The following is an 18,451-nucleotide window of genomic DNA, read 5'->3' as shown; positions in this document are numbered from 1 at the left end:
GGGGGTGGTGGGGTGGGGGTGGGGAGCGTTGTGGAGTGTGCGGATGAGAGGAGATGCAGCATCGCATCTGGCCAGCCGCGCCTCCGTGCACAGCGCTTGCCTGCCCTCGATGACTTGCCGGCTGCGCCCCGCCCCGCCCCTCCCCTCCCGCCCACTCCGTTCCTCCCTCCCTCCCCGCCTGCCCGCAGGTGTACCTGGCCAAGTGGCGGGAGACGACGGTGGCGGTCAAGGTGCTGGGCGCCATGGGCACCGGCACCTCCCCCGGCCTTGACGACGAGTTCCCGGACGCCGCCGCCTCCAAGGGCCACCCGCTGTACGACTCGCTGCAGAAGGAGGCGGCCATGATGGCCTCGCTGCGCCACCCCTCCATCGTCATGTACCTGGGCGTCTGCCTGGACCCGCCCGCCGTGGTCACAGAGTACTGCGCCAGAGGTGGGGGTGGGGGTCGCAGGGGTGGGGGTGGGCCCTGGGAGGACGGGGGAGGGAGGCCTGCGGTCGCCCCTCCTGACGACAGGCCCAGGCCTGACAGCAGGGCAAGGGCTGGCCGGCGCCGGCGCCGGCCAGCTGGCTGCTGGTATGGTGCGCATGGGCTGCACGGCGTGCCCCCCTTTCCACACGGCGCCGACCGTGCCCCCTCCCCTGCCCCGCCCGCTGCCCTGCGCGCGCAGGCTCCCTGAACGACGTGCTCAAGCGGGCGCGCACCTCGCCGCTGCTGGCGGCGCAGCTGGACTGGGCGCGCCGCCTCAACATGGCGCTGGATGCGGCCAAGGGCATGCTGTACCTGCACTCCTGCTCGCCGCCCATCATACACAGGTGGGTGGTGGTGGTGGGGGGGGCTGGCTGGGTGTGAGGCAGCGCATGGCGGGCCCCGGATGCGTGGGTTTCTATGCTTGCCGCTGCTGGGCACTGAGCTGATCCAGTATGTGTGTGTGCCCTGCGCCCCGCCCCTCCCCCCCACCTGCCTCCCCCCAGGGACCTGAAGAGCGCCAACCTGCTGGTGGACCGGCACTGGCGCGTGCGCGTGTGCGACTTCAACCTCAGCCGCGTCATGGAGGACAGCGCGGTGCTGTCCAGCGTGGCGGCCACCAACCCGCGCTGGCTGGCGCCCGAGATCCTGTCGGGCAAGGGCTACACCTTCGCCTCGGACGTTTACAGCTTCGGGTGAGGGAGGGTGTGGGGAGGGTGTGGGGAGGTGCAGCAGCAGCGCGCTGCCCGGCCCCTGTCCTGCCGGCCGTGCCTGCCCCTGCCCCTGCCCTTGCCCTGCCCTGCCCTGCTGCACCCGCTGGCGGGGCCCTGTGTGGCGCGCAGGGCGCTCGCTGATCCCTGCTGGCTTGCGTGCCCCCCCTGCCTCCCCTCCCCGCCCTCCCCTGCCCCTGCAGCATCTGCATGTGGGAGGTGCTGACGTGGCAGGTGCCCTACCACGAGTACGGGCCCTGGCAGGTGGTGGCCATGGTCACCGAGAGCGCCAAGCGGCCAGAGGTGAAGGGCTGGGGGCGAGGCATCGTCTTCGGCACGCTGCGTTGACGCCCGCGCGCTGGCCTGCCCCCTGTGGCTGCCAACCAATCCGCTGCCTGCTGCCCGAGGAGCGCTGCTGACGCGCCGTGCCCGTGCCGCGCAGGTGCCCGCGCCCGAGGACCTGCCCACCGCCATGTTTGGCGGCGGCGACGACTACCTGCGCCTGATGCGCGAGTGCTGGGCGCAGGACCCGGCCGACCGCCCCACCTTTGCCGCCATCATCTCCCGCCTGCGCCGCATGCTGGCCACCGAGGCCAGCCTGAGGCGCGAGTCGCCCACCAAGATCCCGCGCGGCCTGTCCAGCCTGTCCACGGGCGCGGGGGGCAGCGTGGGCGGCGGCCTGGGCGGCGGCCTGGGCGGCGACGAGACCCCCGTCTCCCGCTCCCGCCTCACGTCCCTCACAGGCGGCGGCTCCGACGCCTGCCTCTCCCCGGAGCGGCGCAGCACGCTGGGGGAGGAGAGCGACTCGGATACGATGGGGCTGTCAGCCAGCCCCTCCATGCTGTCGGGCCTGGGGGGCGCAGGGGCCAGCCCGCCGAAACGGCGGCCCAGCAGCGTCAACGGCGGCGCCGCCGTGCTGCGCCAGCTGTCCTCCATCATCGGCGGCGGCACAGACGACGCCGAGGTGGCGGCGGCGGCAGACGCGGCGGCGGCGGCGGCGAGACAAAGTGACGGCGGCGCGCCGCCCGCGGGATGAGCGCCAAGCCGGGCCGGCTGCTTGCGGCAGCCAGGCCCACCCATGATACATTTCTGTATACTCCTTGGGGGCCTAGAGAGGCTGGTGGGGGCCAGGCATCCAAGACGCCAACGCCCCGCCGCCTGCTTTCCAAGCTTGCTCCTGCCGGCCCAGCTTGCTCCTGCCGGGGATGCTTCCTCTCCTGTTTGTATTCACCCTTACTTTACTGCCTACTCAATTACAGCTTTTTCCGGCGGCTGTAATCCTACCCGTCGCAAGGCTGAGCAGAGGGACTGCAGGGAGGCATCCACACTCGGCAGCAGCTGGCAGCCGGGGACGGGGGCGGCTGCTGCCGCTGCGGGTGGCTGCGGTGGTGCCCCTGCCATCAACCCGCTGCACACCTGCTGCTGCAGCTGCTGGTACGGCATGTCTGCAAGCTGCTGCCCGCCCTGGCCCTGCTCCTGCTCCACCTCCTGCAGCCTGCTGCGCAGGTCTGCGGGCAGGCGCGGCGCCAGCGCGCGCAGCGTCGCCGCTGCGCCGCGGGCTGCGCCGCACTCAAAGCCGGCCGCCGCCCCCAGGCGATACCCTGCATGCAGCGTCCATGCAGCGCACCGGTTGGTTTGCAGCTTCAGGCAGGTGGCAGCTTGCAGGCCCAGGCAGGCGGAACAGGGGAGCAGCAAGCGGCGGAGGCGCACCTTCGTCAAACCCCTCCTGCACCGTCTCATGCTTGCCCGCCTCCAGCCCCTCCCTGTACCCGCCGCTGAAGTGCTCCTCACGCCGTGCCCGCCACTCTCGGTCCAGCTGTTCATGGCCAGGCTCCTCCTCGCCGTCGTCAGCGCCCCAGATGTGGTCGGCACCTGGAGGCGGTGGCAGGGCGGTGGCGGCGGAAGCGGGTTGCAGCTGTGGCGGTCGTTGCGTTCCGCATTGCTGCAATCCCACGTCCGATCATGGCCATCAGCGTGGCAAATTGCAGCACCGTGTGCAGCGCGCCTCACCTTCGTCGGCTGTGTGCTCTCTTCCTGAACGCCCATTGATTACACTGTCTCTGGTTTTCAGTAACTCCAGAACAAACACAAAGGTCCAAGCGCTGCGGGTGCATCATCACGCCACGCTTTGCTGCCGCGCTGTGCTCCGCTGGCGTGCCCCGCCCTGCTGCGTGTGCTCCCTTAGCCTCACTTGTTCCAGACGAAGGGGCAAGGCATTACACAGGCCAAAACAATTCGTTCTCGAACATATGCAGATACAGGGCAGAGAAGACGGGAGGTAGGGAGGTTCAGGGGGGGGGGCCGGGTGCGGCAGCGCGGTCGTGCAAACGCCGCGACTCGCGCCCAAAGAATCGGAGGGTGTGGGGCTCTACAAGTGCTTGCTAATTTTTTATCTTGTTCACTTCTTCTTCTTCTTGCCCTTGCCCACAGGCTCCGGTGGGGGCGCCGGCTCCGCCGCCTTCTGCACCCCCAGCGCCTTTGCCACCATCACAAACGAGATGCCGCCAATCATGTTGTTCAGGCCGCGGATGACGGATGTGACGACGCGGAAGGCGCTGGAGGGGACCAGCGGCTGCAGGACCTGCAGCAGCGGGCAGCGGCAGGCAGGCAGCGGTGGGCGAGCTGCGAGCGGCCGGCGGGCCCCGGGCCATGGCAGCGGTGCTGCGCAGGCTGCGCAGGCGGCGACAGGTCTCCCACACAGGGCAGGGCTGTCATGCGGGCGCACCATGTCCAGCCCGTTGAGCATCTGGTAGCGTGCGTTGCTGGAGACGCCCATGTGCAGCGCCCAGCACGACGCGTTGCCCAGCACGCTGGGGGGCTGGTTCTGCGGGGCAGGGGAGGGGGTCGGGGGGCGGGGCGGACAGCCAGGCAGGCATCAGAGGTGGAAACATCCTTCCGATTGCTGCGAGTCGAGCATTGCACCGTCCCTGACCAACGTTGCGCCCCGCTGGGCCCCAGCGCACACACCACACCGCCCACCACACCCGCCACACCACCGCCACCACATGCCGCTGCCACCCACCGGCGGCTGGAAGGCTGGATCCATCTTCTTGCGCAGCTCCAGCAGGCCGTTGGACGTGGCGGTGCCCACCAGCCCCGCGCACATGCCGATGAAGGCAAAGACGGCGCCCTTGTAGGCGAAGTTGACGGCGCGCGCGCCCAGCGCAAAGCCGGGCTCAAACATGTGGCCCGTGGGGGCGGCCCAGGCGCGCAGGTAGTGCTCCCCAAACACCTTCTGCACCAGGCCCAGCTGGGCGCCGGCGCCAGAGGCGGAGGCCACGGGTGCCAGCAGGTACATGAGCGCAAAGTTGACGATGGAGCCCACCTGAGGGAGGGGAGGGGGGCCAGGAAGGGTCAGGGGCCGGGCTGCCTGCCGTGGATAGCCAGGGCGGCGGGTAGGCCGTGGCGGCGGGCGGACCCCGATGGGCACGTTGCATGCAGCTGCCCCCCTCCGCTTGCTCCCACCAAGCCTTTGATGACCGCACAGCCCCGGGCCCCAGCCCCAGCTCACCACCAGCGTGGCAAACACAAAGTCGAGCTCCTTGAGGCCCCAGTTGGGGCGCGAGGCCATGTCGCCCACCACGCTGGCTGACACGCCGATGACCTGCTCGATGACCACCTTGTACACAAACTGGGGGTCGGCGGCCACCCGGTCCTGCCACCCCTTCCAGCCAGCCACCGGCTTGGGCGCCGGCTCGGGCGCCGGCTCCTCGTCGTCGCCGCCGCCGCCGCCGCCGCCGCCGCCGCCGCTGCCGCCTGCGCCGCTGCTACCGCCGTCGCCGCCGCCGGCTTGCGCTATCCACTGGGCCTCGCGCCGCCTGCGGCAGCAGGCATGGGGCGGGGAGCGGTGCTGGGTGTCGCCAGCTTGCGGCCTGGGCCGAATCGTGGGGGCGGGGTGACGGCAGGCGGCGCCGCCGCTCTCCTGGGGCAGGGCGGCTCGGCGCCTTGCGGATTCCAGCCCTGACCGCGCCCCTGGGTTGCCCTAGCAGGCCTTTGCCCCGCCCTGTTAAAACGGGCAGCCCTTGCAGTGCCAGCACCCCCCTATCCATGCACGCCTGACGCAGCGGGTGAGCGCACCTTGTAAGCCTGCTATTGAGCCTGCGAGTGCTAAGCAGGCCAAGCGGCCGCATGCTGCTAGACGCGCCGCGTGCAGGGTTTGCATTGAGGGGCCCTGGCCCCCCAGCGCGGCAGACAACCATCACTTGGGCTGCCATAATTACCGATGTGAGAACAGACACGAAATCCAACTTTGACCATGTATGACCCGAGTTTTCCAGTTGGGCCGACCAGCGCCAGATGGCCATCTCCCAGCCTTACTGATGGGGGGAAGAAGCAACCCGGGACACATTGGGCATGGGCGAGCCGAAACAGCAGCTGCCCAGCAGGTTTGATGCTGCCGGACACGGCGGCCGCCCTTGCACCGTCGGCTGCCGACAGCGGCACGCCGTATGTGTGTGTGGCTGTTGTTGGTTGGAGTTCAATCTGATTCAAGTTGAAATAGTCATTTAAGAACAACAAAAGGAATTCGGCAAGAAATAGAAAATGCATCACTTTTTCTGCTGCTCCTTGCCTCCCTCCTCCTTCTGCTCCTCCTTGCCAGTGGCCCACAGCAGCCCCCGAGCCGGCGCACGCATGAGCCAAAGCACAACGTCTGCTGCCCACTGGAGCGGGAAACCGCAGCATGGCACGCAGCACTTGAGGGGGAGGAGGAGGACCCAGACGATGGCGCCGAGCACCCACAGCACTAAAAGGATGGGGAAGCAGAGAATCATCACTACCCAGCGGCAGACGGAGCAGCCCTGCTCCTCGCCCTTGCCATCTGGGCCTGCCGCGGCTGCTGTTGCGCCTGTGGCCGCCGCCGCCGCGCCTGCGCCTGCGCCAGCTGCTGCAGCCGCCCCGCTGTGCATCTCCACCGCTGCGGGAGCGTCGGTGGGCGCTGCGGGCGGCGCCGGGCCAGCTGTGAAGCATCGCTCCACCACGCCCTCCCTCGCCGCCGCCGCCGGCTGCGGCAGCGCGTACGGCAGGCTGCCCACCAGGCGCCTGCCCTCGGGCAGCGCCGGCACCTGGGCCGGCACTGGCTGCAGGTACGCGCTGTCATTCTCCCTCTGCATCCTCCTCTGCGAGTCGTACACCACCCTGTCCAGCTCCTCATCCACCCGCCTGTGGTGCAGGTTGAGGGAGGCGGGCGCCGCCGCGTCAAACCCCGCCGACGCCTTCTTGGCCGCCACCAGCTGCGCGGCGGCGGCCTCCAGGCTCTTCAGCCCCGCCCCGCACTGGTCCTGCTGCTTCCACAGCGCGATGCCGCTGAAGCAGTGCGCATACGCCAGGCAGTACGCCTGCCAGGAATGGGAGAGGGGAGGCAGGGAGGCAGGCAGAGTGAACGGGGCGGATGGCAGAGGCTCGTCAAATCCAGCTTCACGCCACACACCCATGATGCACCGATCTGCGCCTTTCCTGCCGCACCCCTGCTTGCCCAAGCTACGCACAGCCTGCCCACCTGCTTGTACTGTCCATACTGCCAGAGCTTGCCGCTCCGTGCCTCCACCACGGCCGATGATGTCAGCTGCAGCAGCGCGAGTGCGAGGCGGAAGAGGCAGGTGACGGGCACGGCAGCGCATGGGCAGTTGGTAGGCAACCCGCACATGAAGCGCCGCTTGTTGTGTGCAGCTTGCGCCGGAAGCAGCGCCCTCAACTACAGGGCAGCTGCCCTGTGGCAGCGAGCGCACCTGGCTGCATGCCTGGCTGTACAGCGCAGCAGAATCGGCGGCCAGCGAGGCGATCAAGCTGGGCGCATTGCCCTTGGCCACCGCCCGCAGCACGGTGAGCTGCTGCGCGTCTGCCAGCGCCAGCGTGGACAGCGCGCGCAGCACGTGCAGGTCGGTGTCTGCGCCGCCCAGCCCTGCCGGCAGCGCCGGTGCCACGCTCTGCGCCACAAAGTCCAGCATGCCTGCGGCCTGGCGCAGCAGCTGGTACGCGCGCGTGCTGGCCGGGGTGAGAACTCCGGTAGCAGAGTCGGCGCAGGCTGCCGCCGCCGCGTGCATCAGCCGCACCGCCGTGGCCACCAGCACGCTAGCCAGCTCAAACAGCGCGTCGGCAGCGTTCGAGGTGCGGGGCGGGGCACCTGGCGGCGGCGACACCACCGCCTCGCTCCACTCAAAGCGCACCGCGCAGCGCAGCTTGGAGGCGGGCGCTGTCAGGGGCGAGGAGGCGGAGGAATTGCCACGTTCGGCAGCTGACAGCGCCTCGTCAGGCGACGCAGCATTGGCCACATCGGCCGGTGCTCCGCTGTCTCCACTGCCGCTGCTGCTGACCAGGCCGAGCAGGAGGCTAAGGTAGGTGGCCGCCGCATCTGTCACTGCCTGGTCCGACACACTGGGAGACTCCAGCGCTGCAGGCAAGGGGCAGGGTTGGGTGAAGCAGCAGGCAGGGAAGGCAGACGGGTGGGGGCGGGGAGGCGGCGGCGACTGGCACCGCCTGTCGCGCCCCCATCCCCTACCCGAGTTCAGCGCTCCCCGTGCCGCATCCAGGCTTTCCACATATGCCTGGGCCTCCTTGGCGTCTTGCTTTGACAGCCCCTTGTTGATGTGCTTGTCCAGCTGTTTTCTTAGCTGCTGTCCCTTCCTGTCCATCCGCTTGAGCGTAGTGAAGGGGTAGAGAAAAGGATGGATCACGACGGAGTCTGGAGCGCTACCCCCACCTCCCAACCCCTCCTGGCCCGCTGGGGCGGCCTCAGGGGCCTGTGCTTCTATTGTGGCCATGTTGTGATGCAAGGAAAGAGATCAGCGATTGGGAGGCTCTCCAGGCATTCTCTGGCAACACGGCTGGGAGCTGTGGGGCACGTGCACGCTTGCAATCTGAAAATCAGGCCGATGGGCGACCAGAAATGCTAACGCGTCACCGCATTGGTGCCGATGCCCACAGCGCACCTGGCGCCACCTGCTTGCGCTTGGCGCCGCCTGTGAGGCTAGTGGCAACAGCACCCCACTCGCTCAGCCAGGGTCCTTCTAACCAGCCCTGATGATCTTGTCACCATCGATCAACGCTTACAGCACAGCCTGACACTCGCATAGCTAGGCGGCGGGCACACAAGCGACCTCCCGCGCCGCTGCCGCTGCCGCCTGCCTCTCAAACACGCAGCACCTGCGGAAAGCGCGGCGGCGAAGGTGGCTCCTTGGTTGGTGGGTGCATGTGCGTAGGGTGTGTGGTGTGCAAAAAGGGTGGCGGGGAGACCAAAGCAGTGCGGTACCACCACAGCAAGGGAGTTTCCCGCAGCAACCCCACCCAGCTCACCAGTTGTCTTTGTCGTAAAACGAGTCCACCAGGGCGGCGCCCGGCAGGCGGCGCACCAGCCCATCCAGCTCGCCACGCTCGAACAGGTGGTAGTAGCGCTGGAACACGACCGCCCCCTTGCTGCCGTCCAGGCGGGGGCCAGCTGGCGCCCCTGCCCCCGCTGCTTCCCCGGCAGCAGCGTGCTGCCTGGCGCCGTCGTTGGCCTCCCTGGCCGCCGCCGCCGCCTCGGCGCGGTGGAAGGGCAGGTGCCAGGGCACAAAGTAGTCGCCGCTGGCCACTGCAGACCCCTCACCTGCCGCCTGCCCCGGTTGAGCCCCTACGCTGCCCGCGCAAGCCGCCGGCAGCTCTGCCGCGCCTGCCACCCCATCAATCGCCGCTGCCGCGCCCGCTGCCCCTGCCGCCTCTGCACCTTCTGCCAGAGCGCAGCCGGGCGCGGCGACGGGGCGCCAGCCGCGCACCTTGCGCATGTTTTCCTGCTCGGTGGCCCACACCGTGACCAGGGCCCGCCCGCCCGGCCGCAGGATGCGCAGAAGCTGGGCCAGCAGCGCCAGGCGGCGCGAGGGGCTGGCGATGTGGTGCAGCACAGCAATGCACAGCGCGCCGTCGCAGCTGGCCCCGCGGTAGGGCAGGGCCAGGCCGTCGGCCACCGCCACGTCAGCACGCAGCCGCTCGCCGGCGGGCGCCGGCTCCAGCCGCCGCACGGCGACCCTGGCCAGGCCTGCAGCAGGCGCGGGGTGCGGCATCGACTGCGTCACTGCTGGGCGTGGTAACCAGGCCGTCAGCCAGTGGCTCGCGCCCACCCGCATGCAGTCCTCCCGCACCCCACACCCCTCGCTCTCACCCTCGCTGCGGTCACTGCCCAGCACAAACGCGTCCCGCCGCACTCCAAAGTACTTGCCGTTGCCGCACCCCACATCCGCCACCAGCGCCCCCGGCGGCAGCGCCTCCAAGAAGGCGCGCACCCGGGGCCACACCGCAAAGCGGGTGGCCGCAAAGTGGGGGGCGATGGCGTCGTACACGCTGTGCACATACCGCTGCTCCAGGTCCGCCAGCTGGCGGTCCAGGCTGGTACCCAGCGCACCCTGCGAGCCGCTGACCGGGCAGGCCCCATCTGCGACGGCAGCGGGCGGAGCAGGGGGCTGGGCACTCCCCTGTGCTGCTGCTCGCTGGGAATCCTGCTGCTGCTGTTCCTGCATCTGCTCCTGCTGCTGCTGTTCCTGCTGCTGCTCCTGCTGCTGCTGTTCCTGCTGCTGCTCCTGCTGCTGCTGTTCCTGCTGCATCATGCGCTGGAGGGCCAGGCGGGTGGGCTCCAGCGGCGCCAGCTGGCTGTCGCAGAACTGCGGGTAGGGGCAGTCGCAGGGGAAGCCGCGGACCTGCAGGAGGGAGCAGCAGGCAGCAGACAGGTCGCCAGCCGGTGGCAAATGAAAACAATGCCACTGGTGCGCAGCCTCATGTGCAGCTGTTCTCACGCTGTGCGAACAGAGTCACCAGGCACCAGGCTCATAGCTAAAGCTTGCCTGCCTAAATGTGAAGGAGACGCGGCGCTGGGCTCGTGGCACCGCCTGTGGGGCGCCGCCTGGCTGCGCTGCCGCCACCAGGTCTGACTTGCGGTGCGGGATGTAGTGCTGCCAGCAGTAGCGAGCCTCGCCTGCACCGTTCGCAGCAGGCCGGCAGCAGGCTAAGCGCATCAACCCGGTGCAGCAGCACATTGAGCTTACCCCCAGCCACAACGCCTCCATCTCCTCCGGGAATGGAGCAGCGGCGTGCCTGCCAGCTCACCGGCCAGGAGCAGCAGCGAGCGGGGCGGCAGGAACAGCGCTCGTGGCGGCTCCCCGTCCTTGCGCAGCACCATCGCAGCCGTCCCCGCCAGGCTCAGCGACGCGATGGCCCCAGTGAAGGCGGAGTGCGTCTCTGCGGGGAGGCGGGCAGGCACGTCAGCCCAAGCAGAGGCGCCAGCCCACAGCACCCTGGCAGCAACCGCCCCAGGCCCCAGCAGCTCAGGGCCCGGCGCTGGCTCACCCACGTGCGGCGAGATCCCCACGCCTGGCGCATACTCATTCACAGTCAGCTGGTCGACTGCCACAGCGCCCGGCAGCGCCTCGATGCGGCGTGCCACCGCCCGCGCCTCGGCTGGGATGGGGTGCTGCGGCGGGCCGACCCCCCGCGTCTGCAGCATGCAGCGGATGCAGCGGAGGCAGGCAGGAGCTTGAGAGTGGCCTGGGTGGGGCTGAGAGGGCAGGTCCAGGGCAGTTAGCGGGTCCGTCAAAGCGCACCACATGGTCTCTCAGCCACCCCAAACAAGACCGACCACTTCACCTCGTAATCGAACACATGGCCCCAGTGCAGCACCCTGCGCTTGGCCAGGAGGCTCCAGTGCTGCTCGGCGTCAGCCAGCTGCACCAGCGCCGCCTCATCTGCCGGGCTGACGAAGTCGAGGAGCAAGGAAAGGCCCGGGATGCTGCACTCTGCCGCTGTGAGGACCGCCACCACCTGTGCCTCCTGCACTGCTGTTGCAGGGCATCCCTCCTTCCTCCTCTCAGCAAATGCAACCACCAGCGGGCCGTGGCCCCCCAGGGCTGCACTGCAGGTGCCGTTGAGCGCCGCCTGCGCCGCCGCTGCCGCCGCCTCAGTTGCCAGCGTCACAAAGCAGACTGACGCATCCGGGGGGATCGTAAGGATAGCAGCTTGATCAAACTTGCAGAAGAGAGCCCGAATCGCGTGCTGCTGCTCGCTCGGGTTGCCGCAGTTCGCCACAAGCAAGTGCTTCGTCGGGGCTGTGCTGTGGGGACGCCGGAAGGGCCCACGCTCCCTCCCCATATGTCAAACGCTGAAAATCCCCTCATCCCAGGCCTTTTCAGGCCAAGGCTGTACCGCTCGCACGGCGGCTAGGTTCGAGAGGCTCTCCTCCCGCTTCGTGGGCACCCAATTGTTTACACCTTGCCAGACCCCTCGCCCCGGCTGCTGCTACCCGCCGCCGATTTCTACAGGTGGGCCTTGCGCGCCGAAGGACTCGTTTGCCCTGGCCGCAGGCTGCTGGTCGGCTGGGTTTAGACTGCTGATCCGGCTGCGGCGCCCGCTGCAGGAGAAGCGAGGTCGCCACCGCCGCACCGGCCGCCGATCACCGCGGGATCACCGCCGCTTGCAGCAAAGCATAGCGAGCAAATCCAATGGCAGCAAATCCTCCGCTGTGCCAAGACCCCTACTATGGGCACACCTTCCCTCTGCCCTATCATGGCGAGCAAATCTGTCTGTCGCGCGGCTGCATAGACATCAAGCTGGAGGGGGGCGCGCTGCGGACACGCGGCAACAAGTGTGTGGCTGGCTTTGCGGAGGCATGGGGCTGCTTGGTTTGCCGGTGGAGGCTTCATTGCGTTGCAGAATAGGTCTGCGAGTGCGCTGTGGGTACCGCTGCTTCCCTGTGGTTGAGAGTGAACATGTGTCCGCAGGTGGTCGGCACGCGGCACCGCATTCCTCAGGTGTGTTTTTTATAGCCACTTCAATTCAGGGTTTAGGCATCAGTTGTGGCCTTACTGCTGCCTAAATTGCACCTATGCTTCTTTTTTTCGGTGGTGTCCCTGAAAGTACGCTCCCGCCCGCCTGTGTCGCAGCAACATGCGGCTGTGCTTTGTGGCGGACAAGCCCGACACGTCGTCGGGGCTGCACGCGTTTGAGCTGCCGCTGGCCTTCATCACCGACGAGGACTTCAAGCAGCCCATATTCAACGCCAACAACTTGAGCGGCAGGTGCGCGGTGCGTGCGGCGCAGGCAGCACAGACAGCCCCTGCGTGCCAGTGCAGATGGCGTTTGCTGACGCGCGCCGCCTGGGCCCCTGCGTGCAGGTGCTTCATGGTGGATGGTGGCCCGGCAGGCGGCGAGGCGGTACAGTGGACGCTGTACTTCAAGGATGGCGGCGTGGGCACCTTCATCCCATTCTTCTTCAGGTCCTGCGCCTACGTGCGCAGCATAGCCAGCAGGATGCAGCAGCAGCAGCAGTACCAGCAGCCGGCAGGGGTGGGCTACCCGCCGCCGGCCACCGCCGCGCCCGAGGCGGGGGCTGCGCCGCCCCAGCAGCTCCTGCAGACGGCCCTGGTGGACCCCAGTGGTGAGCCCGCTACCGCTGTGCTGGCTCGATTGCGCTCCCTGCATGCTGGTGCATGCTCGGTGCGCATGGCCGGCCCTGCATGTGAGGCGGCGCAGCCAACCGCCACGACACCCTTCTCACTGAGGCGGCTGCCCCTGCTGCCATCCCACAGACCCCACCAAGGTCTACCTCACGCAGCCCCTGGACAGCAGCCAGCAGCGCGACGACGCACCCAAGTTCCCAGCCCCGCTGGTGTAGCCGCCCAGGCCACTACAGTGTGGTACTGGAGCGGCCCTGACGTGACAAAGCTCCCCACTGCATCCCTGCACTAGCCCCCCACCCTCCACACCAGGGGGGGTGGACGAGGTTCCTGCCTAGGCTTTTCATGGGCAGGGCCCATTGCGTTGTAGCTGCTGGCTGTGCTGCCCGGCCTACAGCAGTTGTACCTAGTCCCACACCCTGCATGTAAACTGCTGCCCCATGCGCCTGCCTTTTGATGTGTGTGGCTGAACAGCTCAGCTCAGACTCTGCGTTTCCTATGTTTGCTGTGCAAGTAAAGGGGGCACTCCACTTTATATATACTCTCAGGTGTCGCTGTCCAAGTCGATTGCGGAAACAACGACGGTAGCGTTTTCGTTCTGCGCAAACAGGATGCGCAGCCGGCGGCCCTTTCGCGGCGTTCGCTGGGGGCCTGGCATGCTCTCATCATTGCAAGCGCCTGGCTGCGGTGGGACGCACGGCTCTGCTGCTGGGTCTGGCGCTCCGGGTCCTTCCAACACAAACACCTGCTGCCCCCCAAATGTGGACAGCTGGCGGTTCAGGGCGCCGTGCCAGAGGATGTGGGCAACATCCGCCTCTGTCATGTCTCTGCGCCCAGGCACTTGGCGGCTTGTCATCAGGTGAGCTGCATGCAAGCCGGCCAGCCGCGCACAAGTGGCAGAGGCAGGCTACCTGGTGGCGAGGCGCTCGCGAGCGTGGGCGGTGAGGACGAGCGGACGGCGGCGGAGCCGTTTCTTTATTGCTGCCTCCTCAGCTTGGGCAGTGCTGGCTTTGTTCTGCCGATCTGTGGGCCTGCGCTTGCCCTTCCCGGCCTGGCAACAGGGCGGCGTGCTGCTTGTACGACACCGCAAGCATGAGATCAAACGCGTCTGCATCGTGACCCGCAGGAGCCTGGCCTCAAACACCAGGCACCTTGCTACCATTGCGGAGGAGGGAAGCCTGCAGGGCGTTCGTGGGCGGCGGTCGGCAGTGGCGGTCCGCAACAGGCAGTGGCGGCTCACCAGCTGGGGTGCTCAGCATCTCACAATCACCTTCCTCAGTCCTCCATGCAAACAGGTACCCAGCTAGCCGGCTACAAGGTGATGCTGTTTGAAGGAGACCAGGGGCTCGCTGTTCAACAGATTTACCAGTGTGTCGATCGATTAACTAATCAGCTCAATCAACTGAGCAGCGTCAAGCCCGCGCTGCCGCGAAATGCAACTGTACCGGGTGTAGTGCAACGCGCCTTTGCGCGAAACTGAAGCTGAACGATCGGCCTTGGCGATCGATTCAATTGCAGTGCAGGGAAACAGGTCACCAACAGCTGCTGCCTACCAATCTGCTGCACCTCTTTCGCCCGCATTTTGCTATCCTGGCGACGCATTCCCCTCCCTAGTGGGCACGGACGCCAGCACCGAGCCTCCGCCTGCCTGCCACTGCTTGGCGTCCACCCTGCCGCTGGCCGGCCCGCCCGCCCGCCCACCGGTGCTGCGGCGGTTGGTGCTGCACTAGCTACGAGCCCCACCAGCCTACATCCCTTGTCCAATGTGGCGCCCCGGCGCCCCATTCTCCTTTTGGTTGCTAGGGGTGGGTGCCGTTGCGGCTTGCTTGCTCAAACACCCCGCAAATCGCGCTGCTCGGAGGCCGCGATCGCTCACGGGCCGAACCAGCGACCCCACTCCTCCTCAACGCAGCCTTGTGCTCACGCTTGCCGTCCCCTCCCGCTCCCTGGCAGGTGGCGGTGTCCATTGGCTTTGTCGCCATCTGCTCCGAGCTCTCTCGGCTGGCCGCTGCATGGGGCAACAACGTGCTGCTGAAGATCAACATCTGCTTCTACCTCCCCAGCGTGCCGCTGCTGCTCCTGGGCGCCACCTTTGACGAGCACTTTGACCAGCGCTACGGCAAGCGCCGCACCAACACGTTCCGCGTGGCTGCAGGTGCGGGCTGCGTGCCAGGCTCATGCATGAAAGCAACTCTGGCCTGCCTGCCGTGTTTGCCTGCCCTGCGCTCCACCTGCTGCCGCCGCCTGCACATTCCTTGCCCTGCGTGTGCAGGCTTTGGCGGCTGTGCCGCGGTCCTCCTGGCCTTCCCATTTGTCCAGGGCCACCTGCTGTGCTTGCTGGGCGCGGTGGTGGCGCTGGGCGTGTTCAGCGCGGCAGCAGCCGGCAGCAGCTACCAGCTGGCCACGCAGCAGGACGACGGCGGCAGCGCCACCGTGGCGGTGGCCCTGGGCTACGTCAGCTCGGCTCCGGTGGTGCTGCTGGTGGAGGCAGGCTGGCGCATCGGGCCCCTGTGCCCCTGGCACAAGGTGCTGGTGCTGTATGCCACGGTGGCGGCCATCACCGCGGCAGCCCTGGCGGCAGCCATGGCCATTGTGCGGCGGCAGCAGCCAGCCCAGGAGCCCCTGGTTGAGCCGCTGCTGCATGAGTGGGCGCAGCCCGAGGTGCACGCCTGGCTGGCAGAGGGCATCGCCGCGTCGTCCACCGCAGCAGCCGCCGCCGGCGCGCGCTCCAACCACGTCGCCGTAGACGACGACGACGATTCGGTGCTGCTGGATGGCGGCGACGCCGCCGGCGTGCAGCGCACGCTGCTGACCACGCTGTGGCCCGCCGCGGCCTCCCTCAGCATCAGCATCGCCACCTCCATGCTGCTCTTCCCGCTGTTCCCCCACTTTCGCTCCTCTGGGGCTGTCGGCCACACTATGCTGCCGGTGGTGCTGTTCTGGGTGCGCGCCCTTGCAGACATCGCTGGCAGGCTGCTGCCAAAGCTGGCCAGCGGGCCGCCGCCCGCCGCCGCAGTGCTGTCGGTGGCTGCCCTCAGGCTCTTGCTGCTGCCGCTGCCCCTGCTGCGCATTGCCGGCCACCTGCCTGCGCCGCTGCAGAGCGACTGGCTGCTGGTCGCGTTTGTGGCGGCGCAGTGGCTGGCCGGCGGAGCAGTGAATGTGTGGGCCTTCCTGCTGCTGCCACGCCTGGTGCCGGCGCACCTGGGCCCACGGGCCGCCTCAGTCATGACGCTGACCTTCAACACCTCCTGCCTGGCAGGCCTGCTGCTGGCCATCCCAGTCCAATCCCTCATCTCCTGAGTTTTCTCCTGGTGCTGCTTCCTCACACGATTTGCTGTCCGATTTTCCTCGCATCTTGTTCGAGCGTCCTGCCCTGTTCTGCAACCGCCTTTGCATTGCAATCCCAATCGGTTCAGCTGTACTTTACAAAAATTCGGTTCAACAACAGTAGCACTATGCGTACGTGGGCATCTGTTTGGGGCACATGCAAAGCCAGGCTGCACAGGCGGGGCGGGAGTAACCTGTGGACCGGAGAGGAGAGCAAAATCGCATGGCCGCGCTTGCCGCTGCCATGCTCAGCAAAAGTGGGATGCATTGTCGTTCTGTGGTGGCATTGATCACCGCCAGGCGTGCAGACGCCAGAAGGCCGGGGTGCGCTCACACGTGCGCGACGCCGGGCGGCTGGTACAGGTGCGGCCCATCAGGCGCCGCTTGCTGCTGGCCCGCGCCGTACGACACGCCGCCGTCTGGCTGCTCCACCACGGCCCCCGGGATGGGCACCGCCTGGAACACGGCGTACACCTCGGGGTGGGACACGGTCTGGCTGTCGCGGTCGATGGCCCAGCAGATGAAGACTGCGCAGGGGTGAGGGGGGCAGGGAGGAGGTGAGGGGTGGCGCCTGGGGTGCAGGTGCAAGTGTGCAGCGAATGGAGCAGCAGCTGGCTGCCACCAACAGCAAGCTCCCCCACCCGCTGCGCCGCGCCGCGCCCCGGCCCGCCCCGCTCTGCCCCACCTGCGTCCAGCACGCTCAGCAGGATGCCCCCCAGGAAGGACAGCACAAACTGGGTGATGAGGTAGACGGATGCGCCCAGGATGGCAGCGTTGAGGCCCGGGGTGGCCTCCACGCCGGCGCTGGAGCGGTGCAGGTACCAGTACGTGCCCCCCGACAGCAGGGCCCAGCCCAGGGACAGCATGAAGCAGGCCATGCGGATGACCATGGGGGTGAACCAGATCGTGGAGGCAAAGGCGTTGAGCAGGTTGCGCAGCAGCAGGTCGGTGACGTGGCGCCCCGCCGCCACAAACGCCTCCCCCGTGATCGCCATCATCACCGTGGCAAACTGGCAGGGGAGCGGGTGGGGTGGGCGCAGCAGGTGTGGGTATGTGTGAGCGAGGATATGTGTGCGGTGGCAGCTGGGACACACGCAAGCTCAGCGCAGCCAGCTCTCCCTCCTCGCACCCCTCTGCCCACGCATACGAGCCCCTACCCGCCCCCACCTCAGCGCCTCCCGCCTCCCACCCTGCCGCCCCACCTTGGTGATGTACTCCAGGATGGACAGCAGGCACTGCGCCAGGCAGATGAGGCACACCTTGACCAGCATCAGCGCGTTGAACTCGCGCTCGCTGTCCCGCTGCTGAGCGCTGCGGGGCGGCAGGGAGGCAGCAGCGGGGCCGGGGGTGCCGGCGGGTGGGAAGGGGGGCGGTGCATCATTCAGCGGGCATGCACGGCTGTGCGGCAGCACCGGCGGGGCGCGGCAGGTGCCTCCCCATCAACCGGCGTGGCACTACTATATGGCCCCACCCCGCAGCCCCTCTGGCCCCTCCCCCCTCCCACTCACTTCTCCATCGCGCTGCGCAGCATCTCCGACACGGTGAGGACGAGGGAGGAGAGGCAGAGGGAGCCAAAGGAGGGGCCCATGGCGTGCTTGAAGGACAGCAGGGTGGTGCCGCGCGGCGCGCACAGCGCGTCGGGCGGCGCAAAGTACCACTGAGCCACTGCGCCCGACGTCACAAACACGCGGATCTGGTTGGCCAGCAGCATGGTCCACAGCAGGGTCACCATGCCCCCGGCTGCACGGCGGGGACAGGCAGGCAAGGCAGGCGGGCGGGTGTGCGAGCGTCACGGCAGGCGAGCTGGCAGGCGGCTGCCCGATCAGGGCGCGACCTCGCTTGGGCTGCGTTCCACAAATGCAGGCCCCAGGCCGCCGTCCCGCCTTTCTGCCTCCCTGCACGCTTGCTCCACTCACACATGTACACTTGGGCGTATGTGTTGGGCTGCCAGGAGCAGCACAGGACCTGCTGGCCGTCGGGGGTGATGCACGTGGCGGCGCCAGGGTCGCGCGAAGGGTTGGGCACCGCCTTGCCGTTCATGAAGGCAAAGCCTGCACGCCAGCGGAGGGGGCACAGCATTGTATTGGGACATGGCGACACGCAGTAGCGGGTCGGTGCGTGGTGTGCGCGGATTGCACACCCAGCGCAGCATTGCCCAGACGAGAGCAGGCAGGAGTCCTGGGCGCTTCCTCCTGGCTGAGCCGCTCTGCCCAAGGGCCTTGGCCCCCCATGCAGCTTGCTCACCCAGGAACACGCAGAGCGGGGCAATGGCGACCATGGAAGCGACGTTGAGCGCGATGGTGGCGGTGATGACTCCCGGGTTGGCCGCCAGGCCGTGCGCAGACACGCCCAGCAGGCGCGTGGCCAGCTCAATCTGTCCGCGCCACAGGTAGAAGACAAAAGCGGCCAGGGCGGCCACCCCGCCAAACAGCAGCCCCACAAGAGGCTGGCCGGTGACAACGCAGGCCAGCGCCGCGGCGGCGGGGAACTGCGAGGGGGGGGGGGGGGGGGGGGGGCGGCCGGGGGGGGGTTTTTTT

At 68.1% G+C, this 18,451-nt stretch overlaps 7 protein-coding genes across 7 annotated transcripts in view; 3 read left to right on the top strand and 4 right to left on the bottom strand.

The window, feature by feature from the left end:
* Positions 1-242: 242 nt before the first annotated feature.
* Positions 243-1,524, top strand: CHLNCDRAFT_24126 (hypothetical protein; the record flags this gene model as incomplete). The annotated part of the gene is made up of 4 exons (XM_005847059.1): positions 243-438; positions 669-813; positions 973-1,161; positions 1,380-1,524. The coding sequence occupies 4 exons, from the start codon at positions 243-245 to the stop codon at positions 1,522-1,524; spliced, it is 675 nt and encodes a 224-aa protein (XP_005847121.1).
* Positions 1,525-2,456: 932 nt separating this feature from the next.
* Positions 2,457-3,146, bottom strand: CHLNCDRAFT_134848 (hypothetical protein; the record flags this gene model as incomplete). Its single annotated transcript, XM_005846870.1, has 4 exons — positions 2,457-2,471; positions 2,593-2,777; positions 2,887-3,048; positions 3,131-3,146. 4 exons carry the CDS (start codon positions 3,144-3,146, stop codon positions 2,457-2,459), a joined length of 378 nt encoding a protein of 125 aa, XP_005846932.1.
* A 428-nt stretch (positions 3,147-3,574) lies between these two features.
* Positions 3,575-4,915, bottom strand: CHLNCDRAFT_23974 (hypothetical protein; the record flags this gene model as incomplete). The annotated part of the gene is made up of 4 exons (XM_005846869.1): positions 3,575-3,757; positions 3,902-4,000; positions 4,199-4,501; positions 4,688-4,915. Coding segments are annotated over 4 exons (813 nt in total), but the record flags the coding sequence as incomplete, so codon positions are not given.
* Positions 4,916-8,465: 3,550 nt separating this feature from the next.
* Positions 8,466-9,527, bottom strand: CHLNCDRAFT_12006 (hypothetical protein; the record flags this gene model as incomplete). The annotated part of the gene is made up of 3 exons (XM_005846868.1): positions 8,466-8,753; positions 8,907-9,184; positions 9,308-9,527. Coding segments are annotated over 3 exons (786 nt in total), but the record flags the coding sequence as incomplete, so codon positions are not given.
* Positions 9,528-11,633: 2,106 nt separating this feature from the next.
* On the top strand, positions 11,634-12,805 carry CHLNCDRAFT_134845 (hypothetical protein; the record flags this gene model as incomplete). Its single annotated transcript, XM_005847058.1, has 4 exons — positions 11,634-11,776; positions 12,075-12,209; positions 12,306-12,568; positions 12,720-12,805. 4 exons carry the CDS (start codon positions 11,634-11,636, stop codon positions 12,803-12,805), a joined length of 627 nt encoding a protein of 208 aa, XP_005847120.1.
* Positions 12,806-14,350: 1,545 nt separating this feature from the next.
* CHLNCDRAFT_134843 (hypothetical protein) lies at positions 14,351-15,887 on the top strand (the record flags this gene model as incomplete). The annotated part of the gene is made up of 3 exons (XM_005847057.1): positions 14,351-14,392; positions 14,541-14,742; positions 14,860-15,887. The coding sequence occupies 3 exons, from the start codon at positions 14,351-14,353 to the stop codon at positions 15,885-15,887; spliced, it is 1,272 nt and encodes a 423-aa protein (XP_005847119.1).
* A 357-nt stretch (positions 15,888-16,244) lies between these two features.
* Positions 16,245-18,451, bottom strand: part of CHLNCDRAFT_134842 (hypothetical protein) — a gene marked incomplete at both ends in the record, with an annotated part of 2,952 nt that continues 745 nt past the window's right edge. The window contains 6 exons of the mRNA XM_005846867.1: positions 16,245-16,441; positions 16,600-16,924; positions 17,117-17,225; positions 17,423-17,654; positions 17,831-17,965; positions 18,159-18,402. Coding sequence (XP_005846929.1) covers positions 16,245-16,441; positions 16,600-16,924; positions 17,117-17,225; positions 17,423-17,654; positions 17,831-17,965; positions 18,159-18,402 — 1,242 coding nt within the window. The remainder of the gene's footprint in view (positions 16,442-16,599; positions 16,925-17,116; positions 17,226-17,422; positions 17,655-17,830; positions 17,966-18,158; positions 18,403-18,451) is intronic.

The sequence above is a fragment of the Chlorella variabilis genome (genome assembly GCF_000147415.1).
Source record: "Chlorella variabilis unplaced genomic scaffold CHLNCscaffold_12, whole genome shotgun sequence".
Lineage (NCBI taxonomy): Eukaryota > Viridiplantae > Chlorophyta > Trebouxiophyceae > Chlorellales > Chlorellaceae > Chlorella > Chlorella variabilis.
The sequence above is the reverse complement of the archived record's forward strand: the minus strand, read 5'-3'. Positions and strand labels throughout refer to the sequence as shown.